General features: G+C 45.7%; 1 protein-coding gene across 4 annotated transcripts in view; it reads left to right on the top strand.

Moving 5' to 3' along the window:
* TIAM1 (TIAM Rac1 associated GEF 1) overlaps window positions 1–16693 on the top strand; it is a 261361-nt gene that overhangs the window by 206736 nt on the left and 37932 nt on the right. For all 4 annotated transcript variants that reach the window (XM_069760831.1, XM_069760832.1, XM_069760833.1 and 1 more), the window contains 2 exons: window positions 2701–2913; window positions 11298–11389. In XM_069760831.1, the coding sequence (XP_069616932.1) occupies window positions 2701–2913; window positions 11298–11389 (305 nt within the window). The remainder of the gene's footprint in view (window positions 1–2700; window positions 2914–11297; window positions 11390–16693) is intronic.

The following is a 16693-nucleotide window of genomic DNA, read 5'->3' as shown; positions in this document are numbered from 1 at the left end:
CTGATCTGTGGATTTTTGCAGCTCCACCAGAATGACCATAGGCCAATTGGTTGCTTCTTTGATTAGTGCTCTCCTTGCTTGAGATGTCCGTTTAGTAGACGGCCATGTCTTGGCAGGATTGCAGTTGTCATGCTCCTTCCATTTTTGGATGATTGAACAGTGCTCTGTAAGGTGACCAGAGCTCGGGATGTTTCTTTTCTAACCTAACCCTGCTTTTACAACTTTATCCATGACTTGTCTGGTGTGCTCCTTTGTGTGGTTTGATCCCTAATGTTCAAAAACCAATTACTGAGGGCTGAGTACAAATGCACATCAGTTTACAGATTTATATTTTCAAAACCATACATCATTTTAATTTACACTGGCTACTTTGTGTTGGTATCACATAATATCCCAATAAAATAATTTCAAGTTTGTGGGTTGTAGCAAAAAAAAAAAAATTGAAAGTTCACGGGGTATGGATACTGTTTATTCAAGGCACTCTATTCACACAGTGACTGCACCAGCGGAATAGTAATTGCAGCTCTGGGGTATAATACAGGATGTAACTCAGGATCAGTAATGTAATGTATGTACACAGTGAGTGTACCAGCAGAATAGTGAGTGCAGCTCTGGAGTATAATACAGGATGTAACTCAGGATCAGTAATGTAATGTATGTACACAGTGAGTGTACCAGCAGAATAGTGAGTGCAGCTCTGGGGTATAATACAGGATGTAACTCAGGATCAGTAATGTAATGTATGTACACAGTGACTGCACCAGCAGAATAGTGAGTGCAGCTCTGGGGTATAATACAGGATGTAACTCAGGATCAGTAATGTAATGTATGTACACAGTGACTGCACCAGCAGAATAGTGAGTGCAGCTCTGGGGTATAATACAGGATGTAACTCAGGATCAGTAATGTAATGTATGTACACAGTGACTGCACCAGCAGAATAGTGAGTGCAGCTCTGGGGTATAATACAGAATGTAACTCAGGATCAGTAATGTATGTACACAGTGACTGCACCAGCAGAATAGTGAGTGCAGCTCTGGAGTATAATACAGGATGTAACTCAGGATCAGTAATGTAATGTATGTACACAGTGACTGCACCAGCAGAATAGTGAGTGCAGCTCTGGGGTATAATATAGGATGTAACTAAGGATCAGTAATGTAATGTATGTACACAGTGACTGCACCAGCAGAATAGTGAGTGCAGCTCTGGGGTATAATGCAGGATGTAACCCGGGATCAGTACAGGATCAGTAATGCAGTCTTTGTGAAGTTAACCATTTTATTTGTTCATGGTTCGGAGCTTCTCCAGTCTGATATGAATAGTGGAAAGCTTTGTGTGCAGTCAGTGAGGGGATATGTTTCCCGTACAGGAGTAATAACATGACAATGCCGCTCTCTGGACACTTTCCATCTGTCCCATTGTTAGCACTGGGTGAATCTGACAAGTCTACATGAGATTCTTCCTCTCTCATTATCAGAAATCGAAATTACTTAAGACTTTGCCAAAGAATTTACAATGGGCTGAGAAGCAAATCTGCGAGAAGTAGCGGCCTCTCTGCCTCCTGTATTTTGGGGATGAGACGCAGAATGAAATGTGCTAAAAATAACAAGGACGACAGATTCGCTATTAGCAGATTTTCATTTCTTCAGCGCTTTGTCCAGGTTCTGGTCTTCAGGCGTCCCTTTTGGGGAGTTCTGTGTCTCGGGGGTCTCCTGATCAGGAGCCATTGTGCAGACCAGTTACAGAAGGCGTCCCCCTCTGTGGAGGACTTGTGCTGCGTTACACAGGCATGCTAGTGATGAGAATAGGCAGTGTGTAATACTTAGTTTCCCCTGTGGAGGCGCTATAGGGAAATTGTACACTTATTGCTGGATCTCCCCAGATTTCAGCTGATCACAGGAGACTTGGTGAGGAGGCACTTTGTGATCTGCTTCTCGTTAGGGGATCTTTCTAAGGGTCTGACCGGAGTCGTTTCGCTGAGTCTTTCAGGAGGGTTTATATAGTTTTTGCTGCATTGTTTCGAGTGCCCATTGGAAACTGGTTCATGTAAAAGCTGTGGTCAGTGACTGACGGCACCTAACCGGTTGTGTAGCAGTGATCAGAGATGGCTCCGGTCGCTGCTTTTAGTCAGTTGTTGACTATGTAACACAGCTGCAGAGTCCGATTCTGCACCCGACACAGGAGGTGTTATTGCTGGGACTCTCTGAAATAACATGAAATCTACAGCGCCCCCACAGGATAAATAAACATTGCACTTTCTCCATTAAAATGCATGGGCAATCTATGTAATGCAGAGTTATGTTGGGTCCTCCAGAGCCAGAGAGAAGATGCAGCCACTGGTTGGTTAGTAGAATAGTGCCCGAAAAAAGTGGCCACTAAATTCCTTAAAGGGGTAAATTAGAGGAAGAAAAAATTGAATTGCAATTTAAGGAAACTTATTCAGATAATGAATTTTTTATGTATTAATCTGTCGGATATAGATATTAAATTATACTCAGCATGCCAAAGTGATAATTGAAGTCTTCTGTAGTGTTGTGCCTCCATACGTGATTGTAAAGAAGTTAATGTTAAAGGTGTTTTTGTTTTTTGTTTTTATTAGACCAAATCAGCGCCACTCCTGCCCATGGCCGGGTATGGTACTGCAGGCAGCTCCATTGACTTGATTATTTTAATTTTTTATTTATTTATTTTTTTAAGGTCTCAAAATTGGAGATGAAATAATGGAGGTCAACTCCGCCACAGCCCGGGATCTGAATTCTGCCATGCTGAGACACCTTCTGGGCAAACCTTTATTGTGCCTTACTGTCCGCACCTGCCCCGATCTGGATGATAATCAGACACTGAAAGAAGCGCCTCCCCGACGATCCGAGGCGGACGGCAGCGACTACAGCGCCTTCACCAGCAGCCGAGGTGGGTTTTGGTCTGATGCCTCCTGGAAAATAGACATTAGCAGATTGCCGCTTTCTGTCACCCCCTATAGGACCGCTGCAGGGGTCAGCTGTGCTTGCCCTCCATGCTGCAATATGCCAAAGCTTTGGCCCATGAGTGGTACAAGCCGTCCCTAGACCTGGGGCTTGTGGACCTCTTGGTGGAGGCCTGGTGCTTGTGGACCTCTTGGTGGAGGCCTGGGGCTTGTGGACCTCTTGGTGGAGGCCTGGGGCTTGTGGACCTCTTGGTGGAGGCCTGGGGCTTGTGGACCTCTTGGTGGATGTAGAATTGCTGCAGTTTAAATCCACCCCCCGTAGTATAATCATTCCTCCCCGATTTACATTATTTTATTCCCTTGCAATGATCACCTATAAGATCACACAGCCTGTGTTAGGCTGGCCATGCATGTGCTGTCACTGTGACACAGCTGCGACATGTGCAGCTGCGGGGCCGATCAGCCGGTGCTTTCCATGTATCTGGGTTCCCTCTGCAGCTTATTTGTTAAGTTCTATAGCTTGACGAGTTAGTGGAGACCTGAAGACATTCGCTCAGTTCTACTCCTCAGCCCTTTTAATATCAGTCTCATCCTGCAGTAAGTCGATCCTCAGCCCCTCTATATACAGCCCCATCATTCAGGACATCGCATTTCAACCCCTTCATATTCAGCCCCATCCTGCAGGAAGTCAATCCTCAGCCCCATCATGCAGGACATCGCATTTCAGCCCCTTTATATTCAGCCACATCTTTCAGGAAGCCAATCCTCAGCCCTATCATGCAGAACATCGTAGTTCAGCCCCATCCTGCAGTAAGTCGATCCTTGGCCCCTCTATATACAACTCCCATTACGCAGGACATCACGGTTAATCCCCTTTATATTAAACCAAATCTTGTAGGAATTTGATTCTCAGCCCCTCTATATACAGCCCCATCATGCAGGACATCACAGTTCATCCCCTTTATCTTATGACCCATCCTGCAGGAAATATAGCCCCATCCTGCAGGAGATCACAATTCAGCCCCTTTATATTCAGCCCCATCCTGCAGGAAGTGTATCCTCAGCCCCTCTATATACAGCCCCATTTTAACCCCTTTATATTTAACCCCTTTATATTCAGCCCCATCCTGCAGGAAGTCAATCCTCAGCCCCATCATGCAGGGCATCACATTTCAGCCCCTTTATATTCAGCCCCATCCTGCAGGAAGTCGACCCTCCGCCCCTCTATATACAACCCCATCATGCAGGACATCGCATTTCAGCCCCTTTATATTCAGCCCCATCCTGCAGGAAGTCGACCCTCAGCCCCTCTATATACAGCCCCAACATGCAGGACATCGCATTTCAGCCCCTTTATATTCAGCCCCATCCTGCAGGAAGTCGACCCTCAGCCCCTCTATATACAGCCCCAACATGCAGGACATCGCATTTCAGCCCCTTTATATTCAGCCCCATCCTGCAGGAAGTCGACCCTCAGCCCCTCTATATACAACCCCATAATGCAGGACATCGCATTTCAGCCCCTTTATATTCAGCCCCATCCTGCAGGAAGTCGACCCTCAGCCCCTCTATATACAGCCCCAACATGCAGGACATCGCATTTCAGCCCCTTTATATTCAGCCCCATCCTGCAGGAAGTCGACCCTCAGCCCCTCTATATACAACCCCATCATGCAGGACATCGCATTTCAGCCCCTTTATATTCAGCCCCATCCTGCGGGAAGTCGACCCTCAGCCCCTCTATATACAACCCCATCATGCAGGACATCGCATTTCAGCCCCTTTATATTCAGCCCCATCCTGCGGGAAGTCGACCCTCAGCTCCTCTATATACAGCCCCATCATGCAGGGCATCGCATTTCAGCCCCTTTATATTCAGCTCCATCCTGCAGGAAGTCGAGCCTCAGCCCCTCTATATGTAACCCCATTTTGCAAAACCTCACTCAGCCCCATCCTGCAGGTTATCACAATTCAGCCCCCTCAAGATACAGCCCCATCACTTTTCTGAGTACCAGCTTTCTCAGTACCACATTTCTCGCCAGTGGGAACATTTTGTCCCCATGTGAGTGTATTATAGTTTGATCATACAGCCTGCAGGTGCACATTTAAGGTTACAGTGACACTAAAACACCTGGTGGTTGTAAAGAAAAATTGTTATCCTTGTAATTATTTAGGGTTGCCCTACGCTTTAGCAGCACTGTACCTTGCTTTAAATCATCTGCGACCACATCACAATCTGTAAAATGTGCCATTCCTCTTACAAATTACTGTGTGGCTGCATTAGATTGAAAGGTACAATGTTTCTAAAGCTTCTGATGGGGCTGGCGTCCCCTAACAATTACTAGGGGACCTTCTCGATGTTGAGGGCACATGGCCCTCTCCCCTGGACAGCTTTTTACAGTTTTAGGCTTTTTTTTGTTTTATTTTTTAGATCTAAATAACCCTGCTTATTTGGGTCAGTTCACTGTGATTTGCATACAAATGTTTGTACAGCTGGAGGCGCTGTTGCATTGTTGTCTGTGGGCTCAAATTGTGGTGAGAAGTGGTACTGCAGGTGGCGTAATATGGGATTAGAATGAAGCAATCTTCAGGAAAAAAAATGAACCACCATAACAGGAGGAGAAAATGAAGGATGCGTCCATTCAATTTTGGATTGATCTCCCGACTCATTCTGGAGATTAAGTGTCCTGGGGAGGGGGGATACTCGTATCTATCGGTGTTTGTGTAAGGGCATAGTGACCGGTGACGTAGATTTTCCAGGGTAGAGTAATGGTCATATGTGCTTGGGTTGTTTTTTTTTCTGTGTGCTCCCATCTATTGGGAACTTCTAACCCATCCTGCAGATAGGTGGTAACTTTCAATGTTGAGTATAGATAACCTTATGATATGTATGAAGTTATTAAAACTACTTTTATAATTGTGTTTTGTGATAAATTTTGAAAAATTAGTGTTTTTGACATTCTGAAAAAAAAAAAAAAAAAACATACGGTATATGGAAATACTTTGTAAAACTTTTTAGGTAAATCCACTGCGCACCACTAGAGGGAGCAGGTTAGCTGTGATATATATATTTTTGTTTTTTTGCTCTGGCTGTGCGGTCTGCAGCACTCTGAATATGAAGCTTACCACTTCACAGCATAGACGACCCTCATGCACATTCTCCAAAATGTTTAATTTGGTGCTGGATTAATGCGGTACCTGATACATCCTCCAAAATCTCCACTCTTCCTGCATGCGGCATTTCTTTAGTCCCAGCTTACTGATCGAGCGAATAATGGCTTCCCTTATCATTCGTTAGTGAATATAAAATTTCCTGTTTCCAAAGAGACGGCACAATAACGCTCAATCCACTTGACTGGAAAGCATTCAGGGCGTTCTCTGAGCGGCGGGCGAGCGCGGCTTGTTTATGCGAGGGGTAGGAGGGACTGATTGACTTATGTTGATGTATCCATATTAAATATACCAAAAATGAAAATGTTTCTATAGTTACCTCGTCTTCACGGGGAGAAGTCATTACGAAGGCGTCATTATAGCAGGAGCGAGCGGCAGTTATTTAAAGCTCTGTATTACATACATGAATGATCCTTTTACTGTAATATGTCCAAAAACTCCCCTCCCCCCACTAAAATGTTTTTTTTTATAGTAGCCATTTCTTATTTCCATCAGTTGCTGGGACAGCTGTCTTTCTGTATGCTGTAACCTCTCCCAGGGGTCACTCGTCTAACTTTTTCTAGACCATTGTGACTTCCCATCTTGGTACTTTTGCCCCTTTCCTCTTGTACTATGATAGGTGATGATTAATGCTAGATGCGATTCTAATGGAGACCTATGAAAATGTGTAATGTTTGTGGCAAAAGGTGCAAATCCTGATATAATGAAACTTCTCGTAAGGATGAGCTCTAGAACTTGGCCGCTAGTGGACCCATGGCGGTCCCCTAATTAAAAAAAAAAAAAAAAAAACTTTCCTACCAGACCCTACTACTCATAGATTCTGCCACTGGGAAATCCTCTTGATACAGTGAAACTTCATAAAAAGGTAGCTTCTATATGAAGACCACCCCTAATGGGCCCATTGTCTCCTTAATATTGAAATACAAAAAAACATGCTTCCTTGCCAGACTGCACAGATCCTCATTGGTCGCTGGTGTCTTCTGCAGGTCTCCTGATTTCTTCATATGAGGAATGTCATTAGATCACTGCAGCTAGTTGCAAGAAATCTGATGGAGGACAAGGACAGTAAAATTGGCGAGTGGTAGCGGAGTACAGTATGTTTTATTTTAAGGCCACCATGGGCCTATTTTTGCAAATAATTCCTTGTAGTCTACAACCCCTTTAAGAACCCTGATGCTTTACTGCGAGACAAGCTTCTTACCTCTCGTCTGTCATGAGAAGCAACTTCAAATAACTTCCATAATGTATTACTATATCTACTAATAACCAGATATGACCAGAATGTGTGCAGTCACATAATCTGCTCCTACTAGAAAAAAAAGTTCTATAAGAAACGGCTAACTTGGCAGCACGGTTTTGGACTGTGGGAGGAAACTGGAGCATCCAGAAGAACACTGGGAAGAACATACAAATTCCTCGCAGATGGTGTCTTGGTCAGAGCCCAAAACTCTAAGCGCTGCCAGGCAGCAATGCGAACCACTGTGCCACCACGCTGCTATCTATAAGAACGCCAACTGACAGACTTCAGGTTGGATAATGAAGACGGGTAAAGATATTTGCTTGTGGAACTGTAGCAGATACACAACTGACCCAGACCACAGCTTTATTAGCTAGAATCGTTATTCTCGGGTGGCTGCTGCTGATCTTAGCTGATGGTGGGGATTATGAAGGCCACATAAACATCAAATAAAACTTGTTTTGATTTTTGGCATGATCATCTTATCGCTTAATGTATTGTGACCTCTTGACAGTTCCTTAACATCATGTTATGGGACATAAGAATTGGTGGTTGGTATTCGGTCAAGCTATCCTCCTTTCTTTTTTGGCAGGACGATTAGCTGATGCCAGTTGATTCCGGCAATGGCTCAATTGTATAGAACAAAGGAACGCTTGGCCGGGAGAGAGCTGTCATTAGAATAACCGTTTCGCCAGCAGCTTTTTAATACGTATGGCCGGCTTTATCAAAGATCTGATCTGGTCAGACCTATTTATAGTGTCTATTGGAGAAAGAGAAACTAATCACAAACTAAAATGTTTCTATACGAATGCACAAAGCATGGGCAACAAACAAGGAGAATTGGAACTACTAACTCAGGAAAAGAAATATGATGTCATTGGAATCACAAACTCGGTGGGACGATACACAAGATTGGAATACAAGGCTAGAAGGATACAACTTATTTGCAAGAAACAGACTTGGTAAATGAGGAGGAGGTGTCACATTGTATGTTAGAAAAGCGTTTATCTGCACAGATCCAAGCTTCAGAGACTGGGAGTTTTGTGTAAACTGTTTGGGTAAGAATACAAGGAGAGCACAACGGAAAGGACACCATTGTAGGCATTTACTACAGGCCGCCTGTGCAAGCTGAAGATGTGGATGAACTCTTTATGCATCAAATGGCCAAGTCCTCCAAAAAACATGACATAGTTGTCATGGGAGATTTCAAGTATCCAGACATTTGTTGGGAATCTCTCTCAGGCAAAACTAACAGGTCAAACAAATTCTTATCTTCTTGCTGACAATTTTATCTTCCAAAAGGTAGGAGAGAAAACAAGGGGATCTGCTACCTTGGAACTAATCCTTATGAACAGGGAGGAAATGGTTGAGGAGGGAAGAGTGGCTGGGACCCTAGGAGGTAGCGACCATGCTATTTTAGAATTTTGGAGAACTAGAGGAGGAAAACCTGTGAAGACTCAGACGTCAAGGTTAGATTTCAGAAAGGCAGATTTTAAGAGACTCAGAAAGAGAATCAGAGGGATCCAATGGCTGGATATCCTTAAGGACAAAAATGTCCAGGAAGGTTGGGAAATCTTGAAAAATTAGATTCTCAAAGCACAATCATTAACAATTCCGAAAACAGGGAAGAATAGGAAGCATTTAAGGAAACCAGGATGGATAAACACATGCTAAAAAGGAAGAAAAAAATGTTTATCAAATGGAAAGAGGGAGGCATATCTAAAGAATATAATGCTGTCTGCAGAACCTGCAGGGCACAAATCAGATTACCTAAATCTGACAATGAACTAAGGCTTGCAAGAGACGTCAAAAGCAATAAAAAAGGATTTCGGGGATATGTCAAAAGTAAAAGTCAAGTCAAAGATGCTATAAGAATTTTACAGGATGAAAATGATGAAATGGTAGGAAAGGATGTTGAGAAAGCTGAACTTTTAAATTCCTATTTTGTATCTGTTTTCTCTCAGAAAGAAAATGTAACGGGGAATAGACGAATCCAGGATATCTATAGACAGAAAGATAGTGAGGAAACACTTGGCTAACATAAATTAATTGAAGTCTTTGGATCCAGATGAATTACACCCCAGAGTACTGAAGGAGATAGCAGAAGAAATTTTTGAACCACTCTCCATAATCTTTGAAAATTCTTGGAGAACAGGAGAAGTCCCAGAAGACTGGAGAAGAGCAAATGTTGTTCCTATTTTCAAAAAGGGGAAGAAGTGGACCCAGGGAACTATAGGCTGGTGATATAAATAAACTGGAGCAGTGGGCAGCAACGAACTGCATTTTTCCCTGTTAAAAACAATTCTAAGTACTACATCTGGGCAATAAAAATGAAAAAAAGCATACACAGAATGGGAGGAATAGGGCTAAGCAACAGCACATGTGAAAAAGACAGACTTGGGTATACTAATAGATCACAGACTGAACATGAGTCAACAGTGTGATGCAGTAGCAAAAAAGTGCAAATGCAATTCTGGGATGTATTAACAGAAGCATACAGTCTAGATCACGTGAAATCATTATTGCCCTCTACTCCTCTTTGATCAGACCTTATCTGGAATACTGTGCTTAGTTTTGGGCTCCACATTTTAAAAAAGACATCAACAAACTGGAGCAAGTTCAGAGAAGAGCTAGTAGAATGGTGACCAGTCTGCAAACCATGTCCTATGAGGAACGTTTACAGGATTTGGGAATGTTTAGCTTGCAAAAAAGACTGAGAGGAGACTTAATAGCTGTCTACAAATTTCTCATGGGCTGTCACATTGTAGAAGGATCATCTTTATTCTCATTTGCACAAGGAAAGACTAGAAGCAATGGGATGAAACTGAATGGGAGGAAACACAGATTAGATATTGGAAAAAACTTTTTGACAGGGTGATCAATGTGGAACAGGCTGCCACGAGAGGTGGTGAGTTCTCCTTCCATGGAAGTCTTCAAACAGAGGCTGGACAGACATCTGTCTGGGATGATTTGGTGAATCCTGCTTTGAGCAGGGAATTGGACCAAATGATCCAGGAGGTCCCTTCCAACTCTATCATTCTATGACTCTAAACTCCTTCAGACAGCTCTTCATGAAGCTATGTATACATGTGGAGAAACTACATCCACTGTAGCTAGAGGTAGGCAGCATCACTGGCTGGAGGATGGATTTAGCTGGAAAATCTTATTCTGATTATGTAGCGTGTTAATGGACCCCATAGCGGCACCCATTTTCCCTTTTTTTTTTTTTTTTTTTTTTAAACTTAAATTGAAGAATGATATTTTTTTTTTTTTTTTTTTTTTGTCTTTGATGAAAACCTGTTGTGTTCGAGATCAGTTGCATTTGCAGTTAGAGCTCCATTTCTCTGCTACAGAACTCCAAAGCCCTTTCAAAGCTGTGGAGTTGGATGCTAACGTTTTGCCACCAATAGAGGGAGCTGAAGAGCTTGCTGATCAAGCATTAATCTTGGTAATAATAACACAATATGCAGTTATCACCCTCTAGTGGTAGCAGAATTTCATTATGTATCTATGCTGAGGATTTGGAGCTCTGTATCTGGAGAAAAAAAGGCCAACCCCTAGAATGATATATTAAGAGTCCAATAATGTTCTACTGAAAAATAACCAAGTATTAAAGGGTTAAAATGAGTTTGATTTCTGGTTTCTTCATTGAAGAATACCTTGGAGAGGTCAGATAAGGAAGCCAGGTTGCATAGAGGGATGAAGTAATTGATCTTGACAGTTTTATGTTGCGAGAGGTGGAAGGATGAATGCTCCTGTCATGTATCGATCAGCCGTGTTTACAGTCTGGAGGAGGACTAGACTCCATCTTCTGCTTGTAGGAGTCTCGTGTTCTCAGCAGGTTCACTCTTCAAGGTGAAAATGGATACGGCACTTAGACATGAGGCTGAATCTAGTGCCCCCGGGCGGTCTCGGCTGCCGTACATTATCACTAATGCCACCATTTATTTTTCATATTCACAGGTTGCAGTGAAGACGACACCTGCAACGAGACCACACCGGAGGAGATAGAAGTCCAGCTGGAGGTGTCAGACGAGACCGATGCAATAAACAAGGTAAGAGCCGTCCTCCTCCTGATTTCACGGCTTTATGTGAAGGGTCACAAATTGTGTTGTCATTTTGCAGAAAATTACGGAGTCTGACACTTTTTTTTGAAAAAATATATATACTTTTTTTTCTTTTAATTCTCTGCTGGTTTATATACAGAAGATTGGTGCAGTTTTATTTTTTGTTGTTTCTAAGTCGGTGAAAAGTGTTAATTTCCTTTCTCGAGCAGTGCGTTGTATGGAGGACTTGTACGTTGTGCAGCGAGGGTTTCCTCATCAGGACCGAATGTTTATGGGTCAGGTGACTTGGGTGTATAGGTGAGATGTCCGTTGGCCGGCCGCTGTCTCTCCAGACTGCCCCATAGCCATGTCTAAGCTCAGCCGAGCCTTTTGTGTTCTCCATGGGGAGACTCCTCTGTCGGCGGCTCATCTGCCTGGAGAACCAGAGGTTCAGGCGATTAAATTCACAACGTCTGATCCTGATCTCCGCAGCTTCATCTTTAGCGGGAGAGTCGAGAGGACCACATTGACTCTAATGGTGGACAAATCATGCTGAAGTATTCAGCTGACTTTACTGTGGATGGGGTAGACATGGTAGACCATGTGCGGATTTAGGGCAGTCACTGTATACACTTGCGTATGAAACCAGTACAGTGCATAGACGCCTCTGGATGCCGCATTATGGACAGGTTTTTCTTCTGAGCCGTCCTGTAATGCCCATGTAGGTGTATGAGGCTACGCTTTAAATGTATATCTATCTATTGCGCCACCTAGAAGCGAAAGTGAGCTACATTTTCGCTTGTTTTTTTGTGAAATTGTCAGCAATGATACTTTTTTTTTTTTTTTTAAATGTCCCGTCGTTGAAGTTTTTGGATATGGCGCACAGCGGCGATGGAGGGACGGCAGCATCTGATTGGCTGCAAGTCTTATTCCATTGCCTCTGGCTTCTCGCTGTGGATCAGCTGCATGGTGACTTCCTGCCATTAGACATGGAGCCTTGGAGCAGCTAATTGCTCGTTATTTATATGTTAATGACTCGAGGTTGATGCGTTTAGCCGATTTAATTACTACTTCTGTGTGAAAATATGACACGTATTAAGCGGCAGATATTCTGGGATCCTGCCGCAGCTTGCAGCCATTGCCTTACAGGAGACTAAGCACCGCCGGTAACCCATCAGTCACTCTGTATACTGCTGGAAAATGTGTCCAGCTGTTCTGTTCCTAGGAAAGCTGGGTGACTTATCAATATGGCTGCCTTTACTGTTCCTGCCAAGATGTCGGTTTCCACGAGACTTCCAAGCCCACCTCCCTCCCCGAAGGTTATAGTGTGGCCATATGGGTAGTCACCCAGCTTTCCCAGGATTGGATTCCACATAGAAAGCCCTGGGGACCCATTATCTAGGGGCGCTTTCAGGAGAAATGTTGTGTTTGCAGTGAGGCAGTATAGCGGTGACACTGCCGTGCATAGGATGGAGGGTTATCAATAGCTGCAGGAAGGGAAATGTGAAGAGCCGCTTCCTGCGTGTCCAGAGGAATAGAAGCCTCCTCACATCCCGCGGCTCGTTCTTCTACTTCCCAACTCTACGACAGTGCACATGTCACACCGCTCCGCATAGTAAGTCTCCGCGTGTCTGCGTCACCGTCTTTCTTCTCCATTTCTTTTTCTTTCACCTTTTTTTATTGCTGTCAGTACTTTTCTTGTTTTATTCTATCTTTGTTTTTCAATCTGTTTGTCTCCTTCCCTCTCTACCTGTATCTTTGTGTCTTTCATTTCCTCTCTCTTTCAGTAACTGTTTCTCATTTTCTTTTATTCTCGCGCTCTGTCATTCTTTTGTCGTTTACCATTTCTATTTCTTATTCACTCTTTCATTTTCTATCCTTTTTCCTCTTGCATGTTCACTTTTGTACGGTTTTGCACTCTTTCTCCTTCGTGATCTCTCATTGTTGCTTTCATTTTTTACTGCTTCTTTCACTCTTTTCCATCATTCTATCCTATTTCTCTAACTCTTTGGGCAGGCCCGATTCATGAAAGTGTTTTCACCAGTTTCCTGGTTAAAAACACCTTCAAATGTTGCAGCATTGCAAACACCCTGCAGCCCGGCTGATCGGCTGTTGCTAGTGTTGGCCAGAAGCTCTCTGATCCTACAGGGGTGGATCTGCAGTACCTGGCCGCAGCAGTGTATCAGCAGCATCCGAGAACTTCTGACCAACACTGGCAGCTGCTGATCAGCCGGGCTACCGGGTGTCCCACCCACACCGGTCCGATATCGATGGCCTGTCCTAGTAGTGGTCAATCTATTTCATGAAATGGCCCTTTTTCCCCCCTGTTTTATTTATTTTTTCATCTTTCTCTTTTTTTTTTTCTATTGCTCACACTCTCCTCCCTCTCGCTCTGCCCCCTCCTCCCTCTCGCTCTGCCCCCTCCTCCCTCTCGCTCTGCCCCCTCCTCCCTCTCGCTCTGCCCCCTCCTCCCTCTCGCTCTGCCCCCTTCTCCCTCTCGCTCTGCCCCCTTCTCCCTCTCGCTCTGCCCCCTTCTCCCTCTCGCTCTGCCCCCTTCTCCCTCTCGCTCTGCCCCCTTCTCCCTCTCGCTCTGCCCCCTTCTCCCTCTCGCTCTGCCCCCTTCTCCCTCTCGCTCTGCCCCCTTCTCCCTCTCGCTCTGCCCCCTTCTCCCTCTCGCTCTGCCCCCTTCTCCCTCTCGCTCTGCCCCCTTCTCCCTCTCGCTCTGCCCCCTTCTCCCTCTCGCTCTGCCCCCTTCTCCCTCTCGCTCTGCCCCCTTCTCCCTCTCGCTCTGCCCCCTTCTCCCTCTCGCTCTGCCCCCTTCTCCCTCTCGCTCTGCCCCCTTCTCCCTCTCGCTCTGCCCCCTTCTCCCTCTCGCTCTGCCCCCTTCTCCCTCTCGCTCTGCCCCCTTCTCCCTCTCGCTCTGCCCCCTTCTCCCTCTCGCTCTGCCCCCTTCTCCCTCTCGCTCTGCCCCCTTCTCCCTCTCGCTCTGCCCCCTTCTCCCTCTCGCTCTGCCCCCTTCTCCCTCTCGCTCTGCCCCCTTCTTTCTCTGTCGCTTTACCTTTGTTTTTGGTCTGTGTGATTTCTTGTGTATTATGCATGTGTCCACTTGTGTAAAATGTACGAATATTAGGAGTCTCCTCATGTCCAGCTCCGCATGGTCCTATGAGTCCTCTGAGTGATAGTTTTATAGTCACACTAGGGGGCACATTATCTCGTAGCACCATTGTATGTTGGTTGTCCTCGCTGCTCTTGGATCCACCAGGCTGCTATGCTACCAGCCGGGAGCAGCACAATAATAAAGACCTTCTCTTATGGCTCTGGTTGGTGGATCCGTTGTAGAAGATAATTCCTGAAATTTTTTTTTTAGCCCTTGCTGCTTATAAGCTGTATATCCACAGTCCTGATGCCAAGGCTAGAAGCTGGTACTGCTGGGTCAATGACGTTCATGTGCATCTACATTTCCATTAGATGGTTTTCATGGCTGTTTTTGGGGCATATTCTTGTTTTTACTTAAATATGAAAAATGTTGCATTTGGCCTCATAAGAATAACATTCTGTAGAAACCCCGTTGTCTCCTGCTCCTTTGTGTGCCAAGTTTTGTAAAACATGGAGTTGTAAAAATAATTGTCCTGCCCACAGTGAGATTCTCACCGGTGTAAACTTTGAGAACATTGTTCAAAGGCTTTGTTGGACCTTTTACCTGTAGATAAGGCTCTAATGCTCTCATCTCACTGCTTTTGGTGCACATGCCAGTGGTTGCTCTTTTATCTCTTCAACATAGGCCCGCCCCACCATGTCCTGTTGAGCGCTGCCATAGGCCCTCCCCACCACGCCTTGTTGAGCGCTGCCATAGGCCCTACCCACCACGCCTTGTTGAGCGCTGCCATAAGCCCTCCCCACCACGTCTTGTTGAGCGCTGCCATAGGCCCACCCCACCACATCCTGTAGAGCGCTGCCATAGGCCCTCCCCACCGCGTCCTGTTGAGCGTCGCCGCTTCAAGTACTATTGAGCGACACCCTACCACCCTACCATGTCCTGTTGAGCGTCCGCCACAAGCCAGACCACCCTCCACTCCATCCCCCAGTCTCCCGTTTTGGCAAGCGTCTGGCTTGTCCTCCTTGTCCTGTAATCCACCTCAGTGTTTCAGCTGCTAGAGACGGATTACACTTAACAGGAAGTTAGACCTCTAACGGCCATTACTTTAGAGTGATATTTTTTTTTAGGGGGCTGAGAGTAATTTTCAGATAATATTTTTAAAGGGAATCTGTCACCACCTGGACTATTTTGATCTTACTATGGGCATAGAGGTAATTGAATGGTTTAACCAGTCTTAGCCTGTATGCCTCATAGCTGTGGTGTAGACACTGAGAAATTGATTTATAATCTTTTATGTTAATGATTTCTTCCTGGCTCCAGGGAATGCTGTGCCTGGAAGAAATCACTGCCTCCTTACTTCATTCTACGGTCACCCCACTCCCATGATCGTCATACTGACCTGGTCAGTACTGTAATCCCGCACATGTGCTGTGCGATCGAGGTTACACGAACACGGATTGCCCTTGTATTGGCAGTGTCTGAACCGATCTTCTGTGCCGGCATTGCTCCACCACCTCCACCCTTGCCCTCTCCACCACCTCCACCGTTGCCCTCTCCACCACCTCCACCGTTGCCCTCTCCACCACCTCCACCGTTGCCCTCTCCACCACCTCCACCGTTGCCCTCTCCACCACCTCCACCGTTGCCTTCTCCACCACCTCCACCGTTGCCTTCTCCACCACCTCCACCGTTGCCTTCTCCACCACCTCCACCGTTGCCTTCTCCACCACCTCCACCGTTGCCTTCTCCACCACCTCCACCGTTGCCTTCTCCACCACCTCCACCCTTGCCCTCTCCACCACCTCCACCCTTGCCCTCTCCACCACCTCCACCCTTGCCCTCTCCACCACCTCCACCCTTGCCCTCTCCACCACCTCCCACCAATATATCGTCACCGGCAGCAGCAGCTCTGTCTGACACAGGCACGTGCTGAAGGCTGACGTCATCCAGCTGCGTGACTGTGGCAGACGGGAAGCGCCGGGTAGGGAGTAGAGGACGGATCCCTGCAGCTCCACTGCCAATTTCTCCTGTAGGCAGCACAGCTGCAGGAATCGCTCCCTGCCTGCCGCACGGGCCAGAGATACAGGATAGATTGCCCAAATAATTAGCCGCCCTGCCAGGGCCCCCCTCCGCCCCCGGGCCCCGATGCGGCTGCATTGGCAGTATGTCCGCCCTGATGCCCATAGTAATAGAACACAATCGTCCGGGGGGTGACA

This window comes from Ranitomeya imitator, chromosome 3, assembly GCF_032444005.1.
Source record: "Ranitomeya imitator isolate aRanImi1 chromosome 3, aRanImi1.pri, whole genome shotgun sequence".
NCBI classification, from domain to species: Eukaryota; Metazoa; Chordata; class Amphibia; order Anura; family Dendrobatidae; genus Ranitomeya; species Ranitomeya imitator.
The sequence above is the reverse complement of the archived record's forward strand: the minus strand, read 5'-3'. Positions and strand labels throughout refer to the sequence as shown.